Source organism: Microtus oregoni, unplaced genomic scaffold, assembly GCF_018167655.1.
Source record: "Microtus oregoni isolate MIOR12 unplaced genomic scaffold, Mior012 000025F_ref0000491, whole genome shotgun sequence".
NCBI lineage: Eukaryota > Metazoa > Chordata > Mammalia > Rodentia > Cricetidae > Microtus > Microtus oregoni.
This window is the reverse complement of record NW_024543084.1, coordinates 9,974,762-9,989,559: the sequence shown is the minus strand read 5'-3', so window position 1 is coordinate 9,989,559 and position 14,798 is coordinate 9,974,762. Positions and strand designations below refer to the sequence as shown.

At 50.9% G+C, this 14,798-nt stretch overlaps 2 protein-coding genes across 6 annotated transcripts; one reads left to right on the top strand and one right to left on the bottom strand.

The window, feature by feature from the left end:
- Positions 1–75: 75 nt before the first annotated feature.
- Pmpca (peptidase, mitochondrial processing subunit alpha) lies at positions 76–7,221 on the bottom strand. Of its 3 annotated transcripts, XM_041674404.1 has the most exons (14): positions 7,140–7,204; positions 6,684–6,892; positions 6,247–6,449; positions 5,771–5,850; positions 5,494–5,576; positions 5,007–5,101; positions 4,323–4,423; positions 3,773–4,036; positions 3,457–3,549; positions 3,261–3,379; positions 3,074–3,164; positions 2,856–2,918; positions 1,473–1,617; positions 76–394 (listed from the first exon to the last, which is right to left on the bottom strand). In XM_041674404.1, exons 2-14 carry the CDS (start codon positions 6,710–6,712, stop codon positions 225–227), a joined length of 1,536 nt encoding a protein of 511 aa, XP_041530338.1. In that variant the 5' UTR covers positions 6,713–6,892; positions 7,140–7,204; the 3' UTR covers positions 76–224. The 3 variants fall into 3 exon arrangements, with proteins under 3 accessions (XP_041530338.1, XP_041530337.1, XP_041530339.1); XM_041674403.1 differs by lacking the exon at positions 6,684–6,892 and having other exon boundaries at positions 7,140–7,221; XM_041674405.1 differs by lacking the exons at positions 6,247–6,449; positions 6,684–6,892; positions 7,140–7,204 and having other exon boundaries at positions 5,007–5,099; positions 5,771–5,826.
- A 39-nt stretch (positions 7,222–7,260) lies between these two features.
- Positions 7,261–14,235, top strand: Entr1 (endosome associated trafficking regulator 1). Of its 3 annotated transcripts, XM_041675220.1 has the most exons (10): positions 7,261–7,423; positions 7,507–7,656; positions 7,975–8,043; positions 8,755–8,870; positions 9,102–9,512; positions 10,298–10,371; positions 10,762–10,873; positions 11,225–11,287; positions 11,588–11,727; positions 13,248–14,235. In XM_041675220.1, exons 1-10 carry the CDS (start codon positions 7,354–7,356, stop codon positions 13,342–13,344), a joined length of 1,302 nt encoding a protein of 433 aa, XP_041531154.1. In that variant the 5' UTR covers positions 7,261–7,353; the 3' UTR covers positions 13,345–14,235. The 3 variants fall into 3 exon arrangements, with proteins under 3 accessions (XP_041531154.1, XP_041531152.1, XP_041531153.1); XM_041675218.1 differs by lacking the exon at positions 7,507–7,656; XM_041675219.1 differs by lacking the exons at positions 7,507–7,656; positions 7,975–8,043.
- Positions 14,236–14,798: the final 563 nt, after the last annotated feature.

The window sequence follows — 14,798 nt, the reverse complement described above, 5'->3', positions numbered from 1 at the left end:
AGTGGCCAGATGGGCACTCCTTAGTAAAGAACACTTGTTAGATGACGGAGAAGCCACTTGTGCTAGAGACACAGGTGCAGTGGCGACAGTAACTTTCATTCAGGCTTTCCAAGTCTCACTGTTGGCAGTGCTCACAGAGCCAGCCATCCTTATACAGTGTCCACACCAACAATAACATGCACAGAAGCACTCTGCAGCCTGCCCTCAAGGGCCCTGCAGGGACTCTACCGGAAGAGTCGGTATGTCCTGGGCAGGCGCCCATCTCTGCTGGACAGCGCTGCCTGGATGTGCTCATAGGTGGGTAGGTCAGTCAAATCACCCAGGGCAGCCACAGCAGGCTTCCCACGGAGCATCTTGGAAGCAACTCTCTTGATATCTTCTGGCTTCACATTGCCTAAAACAGAGAGCAAGAGGCAGTGAAGAAAAGAGCAGAGTCTCCATCTTTATCCCTGACTATGTGTGCATTCCACTCACAAAGGCAAGCCGAGGAGCCCTGACCTACACCATCTCCACAACTGGGGGTGGAGGTGGTCACTGCCGAGGGACCCAGAAACTCAGCTACAGCTGGACCGACCAGGAGTGAGTCAGAGCAAAGTCAGAATAAATTTCCTTTAGGTGGGGAACTACAGTGGCTTAAAACTATTTTCTAGCTGAGTGCTGTGCACCTGTCATCCCAGCACGCAGGAGGGAAGGGCAAGAGGGTCAGGACTGGCATCAGCCCAGGCTTCAAGACCCTGTCTCAAATCCCCTGTGCAGCAGAAGAAACACTACTTCAAACACACAAAGGTGGCCAGGCGGGGTAAGGCATGCTCAGGCCAAGCTGAATGACCCAGAGTTTGAGGTCAATCTGAGATGTGAGTCTGTAAGATTTAAAAAAACAATCCAACAAGGGAGGGCATAGCCACCCCAAGAGGAGTCTCATGTTTAGACAGAATGGGTTGTCCTAAGTCCACTTTATTTTCCAGACCACATCCTCAAGTGCTACATTGTCAGCAGCCATGCACACACAGCCTGGCCTTCAAAGGGGTCCCAGCAATCCATCCTCCAGAACCACAACCAGGTCAGCTCATTTTTTAGAGAAGATGAGGCCCCTCATGAGGGCAGGACAGACACCTGTCCCACACCATGAGGACTCCAAGCCCAGGCAGATTGTTTGAGGTGTCTTTGGGACAGGTGCCCCTACCTACAGTTCTGTACCAAGCTTCACACCCAATTCCAGAAGACCGCAGACATGAGACATACTGCCAGAGCCACAGGGCAGAGCCTGCAATGAGCAGTGCCCAGCCCAGGACACCGCTCCACCACGAGCACCACCTAGTTCCTAGGGCTGAGGAGCCTAGCTGGTCCAGGATGGAGCTCAGAACAGAATCTGGGGAAGGCAGAGCTTGTGCTGTGGCAGACAGTGGACCCATCTGTCTATCTGCTCCAGGGCAGTCTTAAATAGCCCAACCCAGGCTTTTGTTTATACTCACGAATAAGTGCGCATAGCTCATGGGGCAACTTTCTTGAATGTGTAGCCAACACCTGTCTCCCCACATCCTCGAAGATCACAGGCCTGGACTCCAGGTTCATCATGAGCATCGACATCAGCTGCGTCTTGGCCCGCTCTAGCTCCACCTGAGGGCCAGACACCACCAGTCACCTACAGCTGGTTCATGCTGGCAAAGGGCTTGACCTGAACATGTCCCAGTAAAACGGTTCCATGTACCCAAAGACAAGTAGAGTGGAGATGCTGTTCCCAGTCTGGTTTCCAGTCTGGTACACCTCCTGAGTATTGGAGGAACTGTCCTGGGAAGGCCTTCAGCACACCCGAGACAGACACATGCCCAGTCTCTGGAACCACAGGAAAGCAGCATGCAATGGGGAAGCCACACTCAGCTACACAGGAAACCAGAGGATATTGATGAAACAAAGACTCTGGCTGCTCAGAATCCGGAGCACAGGACCCAGGCCACTAGCCCTTAGAGTTACTGAGGAGACAGTAGAGTAACAGCTGAGCCTCTGGCCAAAGGTGTACTTCAAATGTGGCGCCAAAGGATCAGGACCACAAGGGGACAGACCGAGCTGAATATGTCTACCCTCACCTGGGGGGTGGAACCCAGGGCCTTGAGCACACCTAGCAAGCTCTCTACCACGGAGCCATACCCCCAGACTTTGATTTGTTTTATATGTTAGCTTAGGCTGGCCTTGAGCTCAGGACCCCCTGCCTCCACTTCCTGAGAGCTGGGGTCACAGGTATGTATTTGCTTTACCTCGCCGTGCCATGCTTTTGATTTTTAAGGACATTTTAATTTTTCAATAATGCTGCCTTTTTTCCTTAAAAAGACAGTATATGGCATGTGATCACTGAAGAAAACGTGCAGAAAGGGAAGGCAAAGAACATGCTCCAGCACATCTACTGTACCAGTGCTCTGCAAACCCGTAACACCCGGAAATGTGCTAAACTTCCAGATATCAAGATACCAAAAACCAAAGCCAGGCATGGCTGCCCACATCTTTAATCCCAGCACTCTGGAGACAGAGGCAAGTGGATTTCTGAGTTTGAGGCCAGCCTAGTCTACAGAGCAAGTTCCAGGACAGCCAGAATTACACAGAGAAACCCTGTCTCAAAAGAAAAACCTTGGGTTCCAACATAAAACGGAGCCAAAGAAAGGTCTAGAAAAGGCCCCACGTTATTGCTCATATTGTACACTGCTGCATTAACTCATGGCCAGACTATAAGAACCACTGAGAGGGGCAGAGTGTTCCTAGGATAGAGCTCAGGAGACTGACTCCATAGTAGAATGGCCAGCCTGTGGCTCCTGCAGGTGTGTGAGTTAAGTGGCTCCCAGTGCAAGGGATGCTCCAGGCCTCACCAAATCCACTGTTCTGCCCATCAGGATAAACTCCTTTGTGATGATTTCCACCATTTCTCGAACCTGTAAAGGAGCATGAGACAAGGGTGAGCTGGAGCCCGGCCTGCTGACTTACTCCTGCCGCCACATCTAGAGCTGTGCTACTGCTCTGGAGTGTAGACTGCAGTGGGACGAGAGCAGAGGGCTGAGAGCTGCACAGGCACGAGTGCTGCCTTTACCTGTCTTGGGTCTGCGCTGGCATGAATGCACAGGAGGCCTGTGTCTTCATAGCTGTGGTGGTAGGAGGTTGCATTGTACATCCAGTGGTGCCTGTGGGGGATATATTGTGTCCGGGTGACGGCGGCAGGATGGCTGGAAGGTGTCAGCACAGTCGTGCATGAGCAGCAGTAGCCCAGCGGTACCTACCGATTGAGCACGTTGAGGTAGAGCCTGGAGAACATGCCTTTGCCAGGCCCTCCAGCAGAGAAGGAACCCCCTCCTCCCATCATCATATTCAGCACAGCAAAGGGGATGAAGTCCTCCTCCTGTGGAATGTAGAGTCACAGCAGTCAGTCACAGTGGCATGGCCCTACTGATGCACCTGGATCATACGTGTACTCACCAGGAAGGAACAGCTCTCTAGTCCCACCATGATGTGTGTGAGCTCAGGAATTGGGGTTGGACCAAGGCTGACATTGGACATGTCTCTCTCCACCTGTAACCAAGCAGACACGTGTCAGCAAGACCAGCAAACCTTCCACGAAGCAAATAGACACCAGGTGACCTCAGCCCTGTCAACTCTGGCCTTGAACAAGGGATGTCCTCATGCTGTCAGTGCTGGACAGTACACTAAGGGGAATCATACACACACACATCCATCAAAGCACATATCCAGAGAATACATGGCACGAGCCCTGCCCGCCTTCCTGCTGAGTTACCTTGACAATCCCCCCAGTGTACTGTGCCACTGATCTGTCAACATCCACAGCTCCAGGAGCTCCCCAGGCAGGCCGAACTCCCAGGAGGTACTTTCTGGCACATTCTACTAGGTGCTCATGCTCCACTCCCACTCCAGCAAGCACCATGCGGTCGGGGGTGTAATAGTTCTTCAGGTAGGAATGCAGCACTTCTCGATCAATCTTCGCTATGTTTTCTGCAGGGCAAAACCGGTGCAGGCCCACTGTGTTCTCCCTAAAAGCAGCCTGCAGCAGGGAAAAGGAGAATAAACAAAAGTGAGAAAGAAAACTTCAGGTCCCCTGAGGCAGGACTCCCCAACATGGTCTACTGCCCCATCTGTGACAAAAAAACCTGGGCATTATCTACGGTTTGCCCTCTTTTTTGAGAGGTGGCACATGTCTATCTTAGCACTCACTAAACCTGAACAGTATAGCAGCTGTCTCAAAATACTAAGGAGCTAAGCCTGTTCTATAAGCCTCGCCACCTGCAAGGCCAACAGCAGGGAGAGGCACATGCGGACTCCTATTTTACTTCATGAATCATCTCGGTGAGCAGTGGCTCTGGGTCAGGTCTCATGTTCAGGTCCTCAAGTTCAAACTGGACAGCCATCCTCGTCATCTCAATTTCTTCATCTGCAATAATCCAAACAAAGGTTTGGTCTGAACCAACAAGGCAGAAGGCAGCACTAAGCCTGAGCAGCTGAGCCTGGTAGGTGCTATAATCAGTTCTTAGGGGAAGCCTCAGAGCACCTGCGTTAAAAGGGAGCGTTTAGGAGCATGCAGATGAATAGTAGAGACCCCGGTCTCTTGTCTTGTTCTGAAGTCCCTTGGACTTGCTCCAAGCTCAGCTGCCTCACCTGCTGTCTGTTCCAAAACACACACCTGGGATGACACAAGGTGGATGTGATGGCACTTAGGAAACAGACACTAACTGAGTCAGGCTCCATGACATGAGGCCAAGCTGCTGTGAAACTCAGCAAAGGGTAGCTGCTACGGACCAGCAGCTGTTCCCTCTGGGATCCTAACAGGAATCTCTAGGTCCAACCATTCGCAAGGCCAGGGAACAATGGAGACCATGCCAGGGAAACTTGTGTAGGCATGGATGACATTAGGTGTTTACATACAGGATGAAAGGCATTCTGAAACAGAATTTCAGCAAACCCTTTAGTGTTTTTAGAGAGATGCCCCCTCTAACCACCCAGTCACAAAGCCACACCTGTCAGGCAGGGGTGCAGAACTACGTCAGCCAACAGGCCCACCACAGTGTCCAAGCCTTTGCTGTCTGCAGACACAGCATACATGGTGGTGTCTCTGGAAGGAAATAAGCCACAATGGAAGGTGCTAGGTTTAGATCAGAGGAGCCACCAATGCCTACAGTGAGGCTTTTCAAAGATACAACAGACCAGATAGAGTTGACTCCCCTCTCTCCATAGACGAAGTCTCTCCAGCTAAATAACAAGCTGGAAGAGCTAGACTACCTTCAGACAGCTGTCAGAGGCCTGCTTGTCTAGTTTAGCATCCCTCACAGGTCAAGGCCTGGACAAGTTCCCAGGATGGCAGGGAAGGAAGAAACAAGCACGCTATGCTCTCTGTCCCCCGCACTCCATCAGGCCGGCTGCTAATCTCTGCAGCCTCTCTGATTCAAGGGGCTCCCAGAATATGGCCAAGGATGAAGAGAACAGCTCCACATGGACACACAATACCTTGAGGTCTGGCAGTCACAGATACCGCCATGTTTTTCCAGGGTAAGCAGAATTTCATCTTTGCTGTCAAATCGAGCAGTAGACTATAAAAATAAGAAAAGCTTAAGTAAGCAATCCAAAACCCAGGAAATACTAAGGAAAGTTTACTTTTGCTTTCAAACACACAAAATTATATATATGTCTCTAACGATTTAGCATCAATAGAACCATTAACTAATATAAGTTCTAAATAGAGAAAAAAATTAAAAGTCATAAAAATTACAAATTAGAAACTGACCGAAAATGCCAATTTTTCCAAAAAATGGGCAATTCCACTAAGATACTTCGCTTCATACCGTGATCCTGAATTAATAAGAACTGGTAATAAGAAGAAAATTGAAGGGTTATGTCAGATAATCAAAACATATTTAATCAACAGAAAGCTTTCAAAACCATGGTTGTAACTTGGCCAGTCATTACTACATGGGGGCAATGAACACATCTGCTATCCTAGGTGATGGTCTTTCTTACACACACACACACACACACACACACGTTAATGTATATCTATACATGATAGAAACTTCTAAAATTACAGAAAAGTAAAATGGGGGGGAGAGGAATACCCTACACACCACCTCCAAACATGCCATCATTCACATCTTGGATAAGCTTTCAAAATTAACAAGATTCCCCTGTGAGTAGTCCAGGATGGACATGCTAATTGCAGCTGTCAAACTGAGAGCCCACCTTGAACAGGCCAACAGAACTTACTTCCTACGGTACAGAATTGTCCAAACTTATTTTGAGATGCCACACGAAGCCCATTGTCCAGCGTGGTAATTTTGGTTTCAAACTTTTCCTGTCCATCAACTGTAGCAAAGACAGGCTTGGGCACTCCAGGTAAGGGAGAAGAGAGGGGGATGTTGGGGTATGGGGCGCCACTGCTGAACTGTCTGTGTACAGGAGGTCCAAACCTACAACAGAGCAAGCAGCCAGTTACATGCACTAGTGGTGACCACTCATGTGCACCACATGTGTGTACATGCGAAGTCTTCGGTGGAATTTATTCCATGGGCCTCAACAAAATGTGTAAAGCGATAGAGATCCAGGTTCTGCCATAGGATCTCAGGCACGCTGGTTCAAGACTTTGGATCCTTTTTAACAGAAAAATAATTATTTATTCTTATTTTATGTGTTTGAGTGCTTGCCTGCACGTATGTATGTGCATCACGTGCATGCCTGGTGTCCAAGGAGGTCAGAAGCGAGCGCTGTGTCCCCTGAAGTGGCAATATGAATGCCGTTAGCCACCATGTGGGTGCCGGGAACCAAACCCGAAGGAAGCAATCAATGATTAGCTGCTGAGCCGCCTCTCCAGCCCCAGATCTTTGAGTCTTCATTGCCCATTCTGGACAACAGGCTGTGTGAGAAACCATTTGCCACATATAAGGGCCAGGGCGAGCCCTGCCCTTCAGAGCTCTGTCTTGGGGTCTGGAAGACCCCAGCCGGCAGACTACCAACCCCTCCAAACAGCTTCCAGCCCCGGGCTCATTCTTCAGGCCCAACGCTCAGAGCTCTGCTCCAGGGCCCGTACTCCTTTTCAGTTCTCTAGGGTGCCTGACCCCCCGAGTTCCCACTTCTTCGCGCCGGGTCACGCCTCAGCTTACCTGGGCCGCGCGCACCGAGCCGCAGAGCCCCGAAGCAGCCGCGCAGCCGCCCATACAGCCGTCGCCATCGCGCCGCTGCGCTTCTGCGGTCACTTCCGCTTCCTGCCCCGCCCCGCGGCGTTCGGCGCTGGCTTCCGGCCGGCTGTGCCGGGTCGGGCATAAGCTGGCAGCGGCGCGGTGGGCCATGGGGTCGCGGCCGGGTTAGGGCGCGGCGATGTCGGGCTACGCGCGGCGGCCGGGCGCGCCCCCACTATCGAGGACGCGGAGCCTCGTGGTTCCTGACGGTGAGCGGCGCGCGACTGGGGCTGGGCCGGGGGGCGCGGGCGGAGGCGGCCCGCGGTGAAGCCGCTCTCGTTGTCGCTTACAGCTCCTGCGTTCTATGAGCGCCGGTCTTGTCTCCCCCAGCTAGGCTGTGAGCGCCCCCATGGCGGGGACCTGCACCCCCACCTCTTCGGCTTTCGGCCGACGTTTATGTGCTATGTGCCCAGCCCGGTGCTGGCTCCGGTAGGAGACACAGGTGAGAGTCGGGGCGCCGACCGCAGTGCGGAGCCGGGCAGCGCGGGGAGCCCTCCCCATAGCCCGCCCCAAGGCAGGAAGGTCAGTGTCCGGTGGAGTTCGGAGACCACTTCAGCCCACCGGACTGGGAGAGGCCAGGGGCTGGACCTAGTGAGCGCGCAGGAGTGTGTAGTGTACTGCGCCCCGCTTTAGGAGACATCCTCCTATTCCCAGACCAGTCAGTGGGAATCAGGCGGTCTGCGGTCTTCACCTCCCTGGACAAATGCTGCAGTCATAAGGCTTGCTGTGATTACGGTGAGCTGACAATGTCTCTTTGCAGATTTTGGCTATGGAAAGGGGAAATGTACTAAGCAAAGTCCGACGGGAGCCCATGAGACGCGCTTTGGAGGTAGAGTAGCTCAGTGATTCTTCTTGTCCTCTTCCTCAGACACGATGCCAGGCAGTGCTCTGGCCGTGAACAGTCAGAATGACAGGGTTTAGTGGATGTGCCTGGAGCCCAAAAGAGCAGTGAAGATAGAAACCGAAGGATAGGAGACTGGGTGTGAGGGCAAAATGACCTAAGATGTCAAGAGGTGCCTGGGAGGTGGAGAGTATCATCAAAGGGACACAAGTCACAGGAGCCCACCTTACAGGGGCTGGCACCTGGAAGAGACAGACCCAAATAAGTAACTGGAGTGTGGTAGGTGTGGAAGGAGGTAGAGGCTGGTCAACTAGGTAATCCGGAGAAAAGGTCAGAAGAAGGGATGACATGGAGCAGTTCTGGGCACTGTGGCATCACCGGAGCTGTGACCCTCCTACAGAAGTACCCTTTAGCCCAAACTGAGCGTGTGGAGTGAAGGCAGCCTTAACCGTCTGGAAGATTCCCTGGGCAGCTTCAGTGTTAGGCCAGTTGCCTGAATGTGTGCGGGACCCTGGATTTGGTCTTTGGCACAGCATTTTTTTTAAGGTAACAAGGGCTATCTGGGGGAGACCCAAGTTCTCCACTCGCTTTGGGCCTCTTTTTTGTTCTGTGGCATTCTTTGAGTCCCAGTTGAAATACGATGGTAACATAAGATGTGGTTGGATCCTTTAACAGTCATTGTGGTGTCCATCATTTCAGGTGACAAACTTGAAGACCTTGAAGAAGCCAATCCGTTTTCCTTTAAAGAGTTTCTGAAAACCAAGAACCTCAGCCTGTCAAAAGAAGACACGACCAACAGTCGAGTTTACCCGAAGGTACATTTGGGAAGCTGTCGGTGGCTGCCTTAGACAGCGTCTCTTCTAACGCACAGCTTTGGAGACAGACGTTTGAGTGTGGGGAACAAAGCAGGACAGCTGATGGAGAAGCGGGGGGAGCAGCTGCTTGGCCCCTTTGGTAGATGAACTAGGCCTTCTTTGTGCAAGCTGAGCAGAAAGAAGGCCAAGCATTGGCTCGCAGGTCTCAGTGTTGGTCTCCACTGTTTTTAGGAAGCCTCGAGGCACCCCTTGGGACTAGACCACAGCTCCCCTGCCTCCCAGCCCGTGGGGTATGGCCTGGAATATCAGCAGCCGTTTTTTCAAGACCCAACGAGAGCCAGCAACCTGGAGGAGGATGAGGAAGAAGATGGATGGAATGGCACCTACTTGCCGTCCGCCGTGGAGCAGACTCATTCCTCTAGGGTCACAGAGAATTCCTCGCCCTGTGGCACCTACCTGTCCTTTTTTTCCAACGCATCAGAGCTGGCAGGTCCTGACTCTTTGCCCCCATGGACACTGAGTGACACCGACTCAAGGATCTCGCCAACGTCTCCAGCCGGGAGTCCTAATGCAGACTTTACAGCTCTCGGAGAGTCGCTGGGAGACAGACACCTGCGGACGCTGCAGATAAGCTATGAAGCGGTGAGTGAGGGCTGGGCGGCCCCAGACATAGCTGGACAGTGTTCTAGAGGAAGAGCTGTGGTCCTCCGCTTCTTGGGCAGCCTGGGCTTAATGCCAGAGACAAGACAATTGGTCATGTAGTATCCTGCTATAGAATTTCCCCTAGAGAGGAGCCTAGAGATATAGTTCAGTAGTAGCATTTTTTTCCAACACTTGAGAGGTCCTGGGTCCTGAAAACTAAGAGAGAAAATGGGAATTCTCCGTGGAGCACTCTCCCCTTGGTTGGCTCTGACTGTGCTGTTAGTGTAGCAGACTGAGAAGTACTATGGTGAGTGGAGTCGGGCAAGCATGAGCTAGAATAAATGAATGGAAATGTTGGCCTGGGGACATCCTGCTGAGTGTCCTACGTGAAGGAAGGTTTTAAAACCAGTCACCTGGAGACATTCAAGTCTGTTGCCACAGTCATCTAAGGGCCGGAAGCTGGTTCCATTGACCTGGGTGCTTAAGTCCTGGGGCTGGGTGCACAGCTGTCCTTCCAACACTTGGAAAGTGAGGGCAGAAGGAACGAGAGGTCACAGCCATCCTTGTTCATGTAGGAACAAATTAGAACGCAACCTGGTTACAGGAGATGCTGCCTCAAAAAGATACTTCATGAGCAAGTGAGATGTGTCTCCACACTCAGCCCTGCCTCCAATGCATAAGGCTCCGGGTTCTACCTGCAGACTGACCAAAGAAAATGTTCTAGAACAGAAGTATGCTCCATAGTAGCAAGAGTGTCTAATGAGGATTTTTTTTTCTCTCTACAGCTGAAAGATGAAAATTCTAAGCTCAGAAGAAAGCTAAGTGAGGTTCAGAGCTTCTCTGAAACTCAAACAGACATGTATGTAAACTTGTAGTTAGGCATCACCTTACAGACCTTTTCTGCCATTCACAGAACTTGGTTCCAAGGGATGAGGTGCCTAGCTGCTTGTCTTCCATATCCCTTAAAGCAGCAAACACACGTCTCATGTTCTGTTTTAGTCTTTTTAAGCACCAGACACAAGTCAGCTGAACTTTGCCTTGGTTGGCAGAGCTTGAGGAAATGGTATTTGTGCCTTCCACTGGGAGTATGAAACAGCAGTGGCTGGAGGTCTTGCCACCTTGTGGCTGCCTGAGGCAGCTGCTCTGTCCATGGGGCTAGTGGGTTTCTCCAGTTCATCAGTCTAAAGTGCTATTGGAAGCATCCTTGACAGTGGCCTGGAGAACTCAATTCAGTGTTTCCTTTACTGAGGGTGAGGACGCTTGAACGAAAGTTGGAAGCGAAGATGATCAAGGAGGAGAGTGACTTCCATGACCTGGAGTCAGTGGTCCAGCAAGTCGAACAGAACCTCGAACTGATGACCGTACGGAGGGGGCTCTGCTCTGGGGTAGTGGGCAGGGGACAAGAAGCTGCTGAGACGGCACTTGCTGCTGTTGCCAGAGTCCACAGCTGGACCCTGAGTCTCTCACCATGCTGAGTATGTGTTCTGTGGTAGGCCAGCATTCCCTGATACTATAAACAGGCTGTGTCTTTGAGTAGGTGGCCCCCAATGCTGTTTGGTGAGCCGAGGTAGAGCCCAGGTCCTAAGGGATGGGTATCCATGGGCAGAGTGGCCAGGAAGGGAAGTTCTAGCTCACTGCTGTCTGTTGCTCTAAGTGTCCTATACTGATACAGCCTTAGTGATGTGTGTTGTGTTTATTTTGGGGGTCCACAGAAACGAGCTGTAAAAGCAGAAAATCATGTCTTGAAGCTGAAACAGGAAGTAAGTTTGCTCCAGGTAAGTGAAAAGAAGGATTTAACTGTTTGCTCCTTCCTTTGTAAAGTCCCAGAGATGTGAGTTCAGGGAAGAAACAAAATGTGCCCCAGGCATGGTGCTGTTTGCTTATAATCCCAGCATTCAGGAGGCTGAGGCAAAAGAATAGTCAGACGTTTATGACCAGCATGGGCTACAGGGCAAGAAACGCTGGTTGTGAGTAGATCAGGGCCAGGCTCAGCACTATGTGCAAGTCTGCCTCTTGGCTGTGATGCAGTTTGCCACTGGGTTGCTTGTGACACTAATTCCTCACCCTCTTTGTAGACGCAGCTCTCCAACTTCAAGCGAGAGAATGAAGCCCTGCGGTCAGGCCAGGGTGCCAGCCTGGCAGTGGTGAAGCAGAACACCGATGTGGCCTTACAGAACCTCCATGTTGTCATGAACAGTGCACATGCATCCATAAAGTGAGTCCCTGGATAGCCTGGCTCTACAGTCTGATTAGACCAGGAAAGGAAATGTGCTGAGTGGTCTGGCTAGCCTTCTAGCTCACACTATACGCAGTCAAGCACGGTTATTCTCTTCTTTTTGAGACAGGGTCTCACCACGTAGCTCTGACTGTTCTGGAACTACGTAGATCAGGCTAGCTTTGAACTCACAGAGATCCGCCTGCCTCTGCCCTGGCGTGCTAGGCCAGGATTAAAGGCGTGCACCACCATGCCTGGCTTGTTTTTTGAGACAAAGTCTCACTATATAGCCCTGGCTGCTCTGGAACTGTGTATAGACCAGGCTGGCCTCAGATTGACAGAGATCCCCTGCTTCTATCTCTCAAGTTATAGGATTAAAGGTATACATTATCATGCCTAGTTTGGGATTTTGTTTTGTTTTGTTTTGCTTTTTCGAGCCAGGGTTTCTCTGTGTAGCCCTGACTGGCCTGGAACTCTGAAGACTAGGCTGACCCTCAAACTCAGATTCTCCTGCCTCTGCCTCCCAAGTGCTAAGATTAAAGGCGTGGGCCACCACCTGCCAGGCAGGATTTTTTTAAAATCTCTTTTTAAAAAAATATTTATTTATTTATTTGTTTTGATCTTTCAAGACAGGGTTTTCCCTGTGTAGCTTTGGAGCCTGTCCTGGACTTGCTTTGTAGACCACGCTGGTCTTGAACTCACAGAGATTAGCCTGCCTCTGCCTACCGAGTGCTGGATTAAAGGTGTACGCCACCACCACCTGGCCAAAATTTATTTTTATTTCATGTACATTTGTTTTGCCTGCATGCATGTCTGTGTAAAGGTGTCAGATTCCCTGAAACGAGTTACTGTCATGTCGGTATTAGGAATTGAACCTTGATTCTCTGGAAGAGCTACAGCCCCCAATTTTTATTTCTAATCTGTCCCAGAGAACCTCCTCACCTGGAAGATGTGGGTAGATGATACCACAGCTTGAATCTAGCTCTTTTCCCTACAGAGCCTGCAGCTCTGAATAAAGGGGATGATGTAGCTTCCCCCTTGTCCAGAAGACTGCCACAGTGAGCATACTATGCACCGGTCAGTTGTTGGTGAGGCTGCACCCTGCCAAGCATGTTGAAATGTATTTTATTATCTGACGTCCTTCACACGAGAGCATAGCAGTCCTTCTTGTGGTTCCCCTCATGACTAGGAATGTAACTCTCAGTGAATGCTGCCCACATCAAGAGCACTGCACCACCACCTTGGCCTAGACAAAGACCAAAACTCAGAATCAGTTTCTACTGAACTGTCTGGTCTCCAGCCTGCCATCTGTACCTGTCGTCTTCCCTGAGCTCTGCTGCTAGACCCAGGGTTGCTGGCCAGTGCACAAGCATGGGGGCCTGAGGACAAGCACACAAAGTCCAGTGTGCCAAACCTTGGTTGAGTGGAGGAACTTTCTGGGCTGGGACCCTTGCCTTTCTATCTGTTGCTGGCTGCTTGTGCACAGCTGGAATAATGGCCCTGGTATCCATCTGTTTCAGGCAGCTGGTGTCTGGAGCAGAGACACTGAACCTTGTTGCTGAAATCCTTAAGTCCATCGACAGAATTACTGAAGTTAAAGATGAGACAGACTCTTGAGAACCACTAGCTGCCACCAGCTCGCACCACCTCTGCACCTGTGCCACCACGTCTTCCAAACATGCTCCTAACTATGCAGTCTTCCGCAAAGCATTTCCTGGCCTAAGCAGTGTTGCTGGCCCCCTGCAGTGTGGGCTCCTCTCCAGCGTTGCACTGACGGTTTACCTGCAGTCCTTTGGGGAAAGTCCCACTGTCGATAGACTCACAGATTTACTGGAAGGCATTTTTATAAAATCCAGCAGTTTTTAGAAACCACTAAAGCTGAAATCAGCACTTTCATAAGAAGCCTCTTCCACTATCCTCTTGAATTTACCTGTAGGATAAACTTGGGTTCAACCTCAACTTTGTTAAGCTGAACACTAAGTGAGCCCATGTGGAAGTGAGCAGCCTATACAGGGATTCTTGCCCTTTTTCTGTCACTTAGTACCTCACTAGCTGATGGTCGACGTTGTGGCCTCCACAGGGTGGCTCCTGCAGTCAACCTCAGTAAGGCAGCACCAATTGATACTGCCCTCCCACCATGACCATAGGACCAACCAAGGTCACAGATACTCCACATTGCAAATCTTCGTAAACTCACCGCCGGTGAGCCTTCGCCCTTAGAAAGCCATCTGGGGCTGTCAGTTCTGATTCATGTTATGTGTCAATGAGCCTTTTGCATAATGCAGTTCAGACTGAAACTTAAAGGACCCACACACACATCCTGGGGAGTCAGCACCAGGTCTCTGGGCTCTCTGATTGTTCAAGGACAAGCAAGGCATGATCGGCACCCTGTGCTGTACTGAGGGGTGGGGGCTTGGGGACCATTTTCCTATAGATTTTTAAAAATTTTTCTTTTCCCCTCTTGTTGAGATCGACAGCTTTCTTGTCTTAAATAAATCCTGAAGCTCATTTGTACTGTCTTGTCATTCTGGCTTTGTCGGGGATTCATGCTTGAGAGCTACCCTGCTCTTTTAACCTCAGTGTCTGCCTGCCCACTGTCAAGATCCCCAGGCTCTTGACCCTTGGAGTCAGGGCACACAGCAAAAATCACTACATTGTCAGTATGATGGGTGAGCCACATCCTTGCTGCAATTTTGAGGCTGGGTGAATGGAAGCCTAAAATCAGATCTTCAGATATCTTGAAACTACTGGGCCCTTTAACTCAGCTACAAAGAACCCCCACTGTTGTCAGTGACTCAGAGCAGACCCGAAGTGGAGGGACACATAGGGAGACTGGGCTAGTGCTCCCTTTGCCCGCAGAGTTGCCATCTGGAGCATTCCTTCAGCATGCCCCCACCACTGTGAGATGGGGCTGCACAGCTCTTTGTGCGCTTCCCTTGGTTTATGCGCCAAGTGTGCAAAGGCAAACGGCTCTAAAGTTACAAGTACGATATTTGCCTGACAGTTTATACCAGACTTGCCCCACACCAACAGGTCCTTGTACAGGCAAGATTAAATACCAGGCACCTGCA

Bases quoted from the DNA above. Each gene is read 5' to 3' on its own strand.
- Pmpca (XM_041674403.1), bottom strand. From the start codon at position 7,207: ATGGCGACGGCTGTATGGGCGGCTGCGCGGCTGCTTCGGGGCTCTGCG. The intron at 5,851-6,246 runs GTAAGTTCTGTT...TCTTATTACCAG, and splicing joins ACAATTCTGTACCGTAGGAA to TTCTTATTAATTCAGGATCA. The intron at 1,618-2,855 runs GTGAGGCCTGGA...TCTGGCCCTCAG, and splicing joins TGGGCAGAACAGTGGATTTG to GTGGAGCTAGAGCGGGCCAA.
- Entr1 (XM_041675220.1), top strand. From the start codon at position 7,354: ATGTCGGGCTACGCGCGGCGGCCGGGCGCGCCCCCACTATCGAGGACG. The intron at 8,871-9,101 runs GTACATTTGGGA...CACTGTTTTTAG, and splicing joins ACAGTCGAGTTTACCCGAAG to GAAGCCTCGAGGCACCCCTT. The intron at 11,728-13,247 runs GTGAGTCCCTGG...CATCTGTTTCAG, and splicing joins AGTGCACATGCATCCATAAA to GCAGCTGGTGTCTGGAGCAG.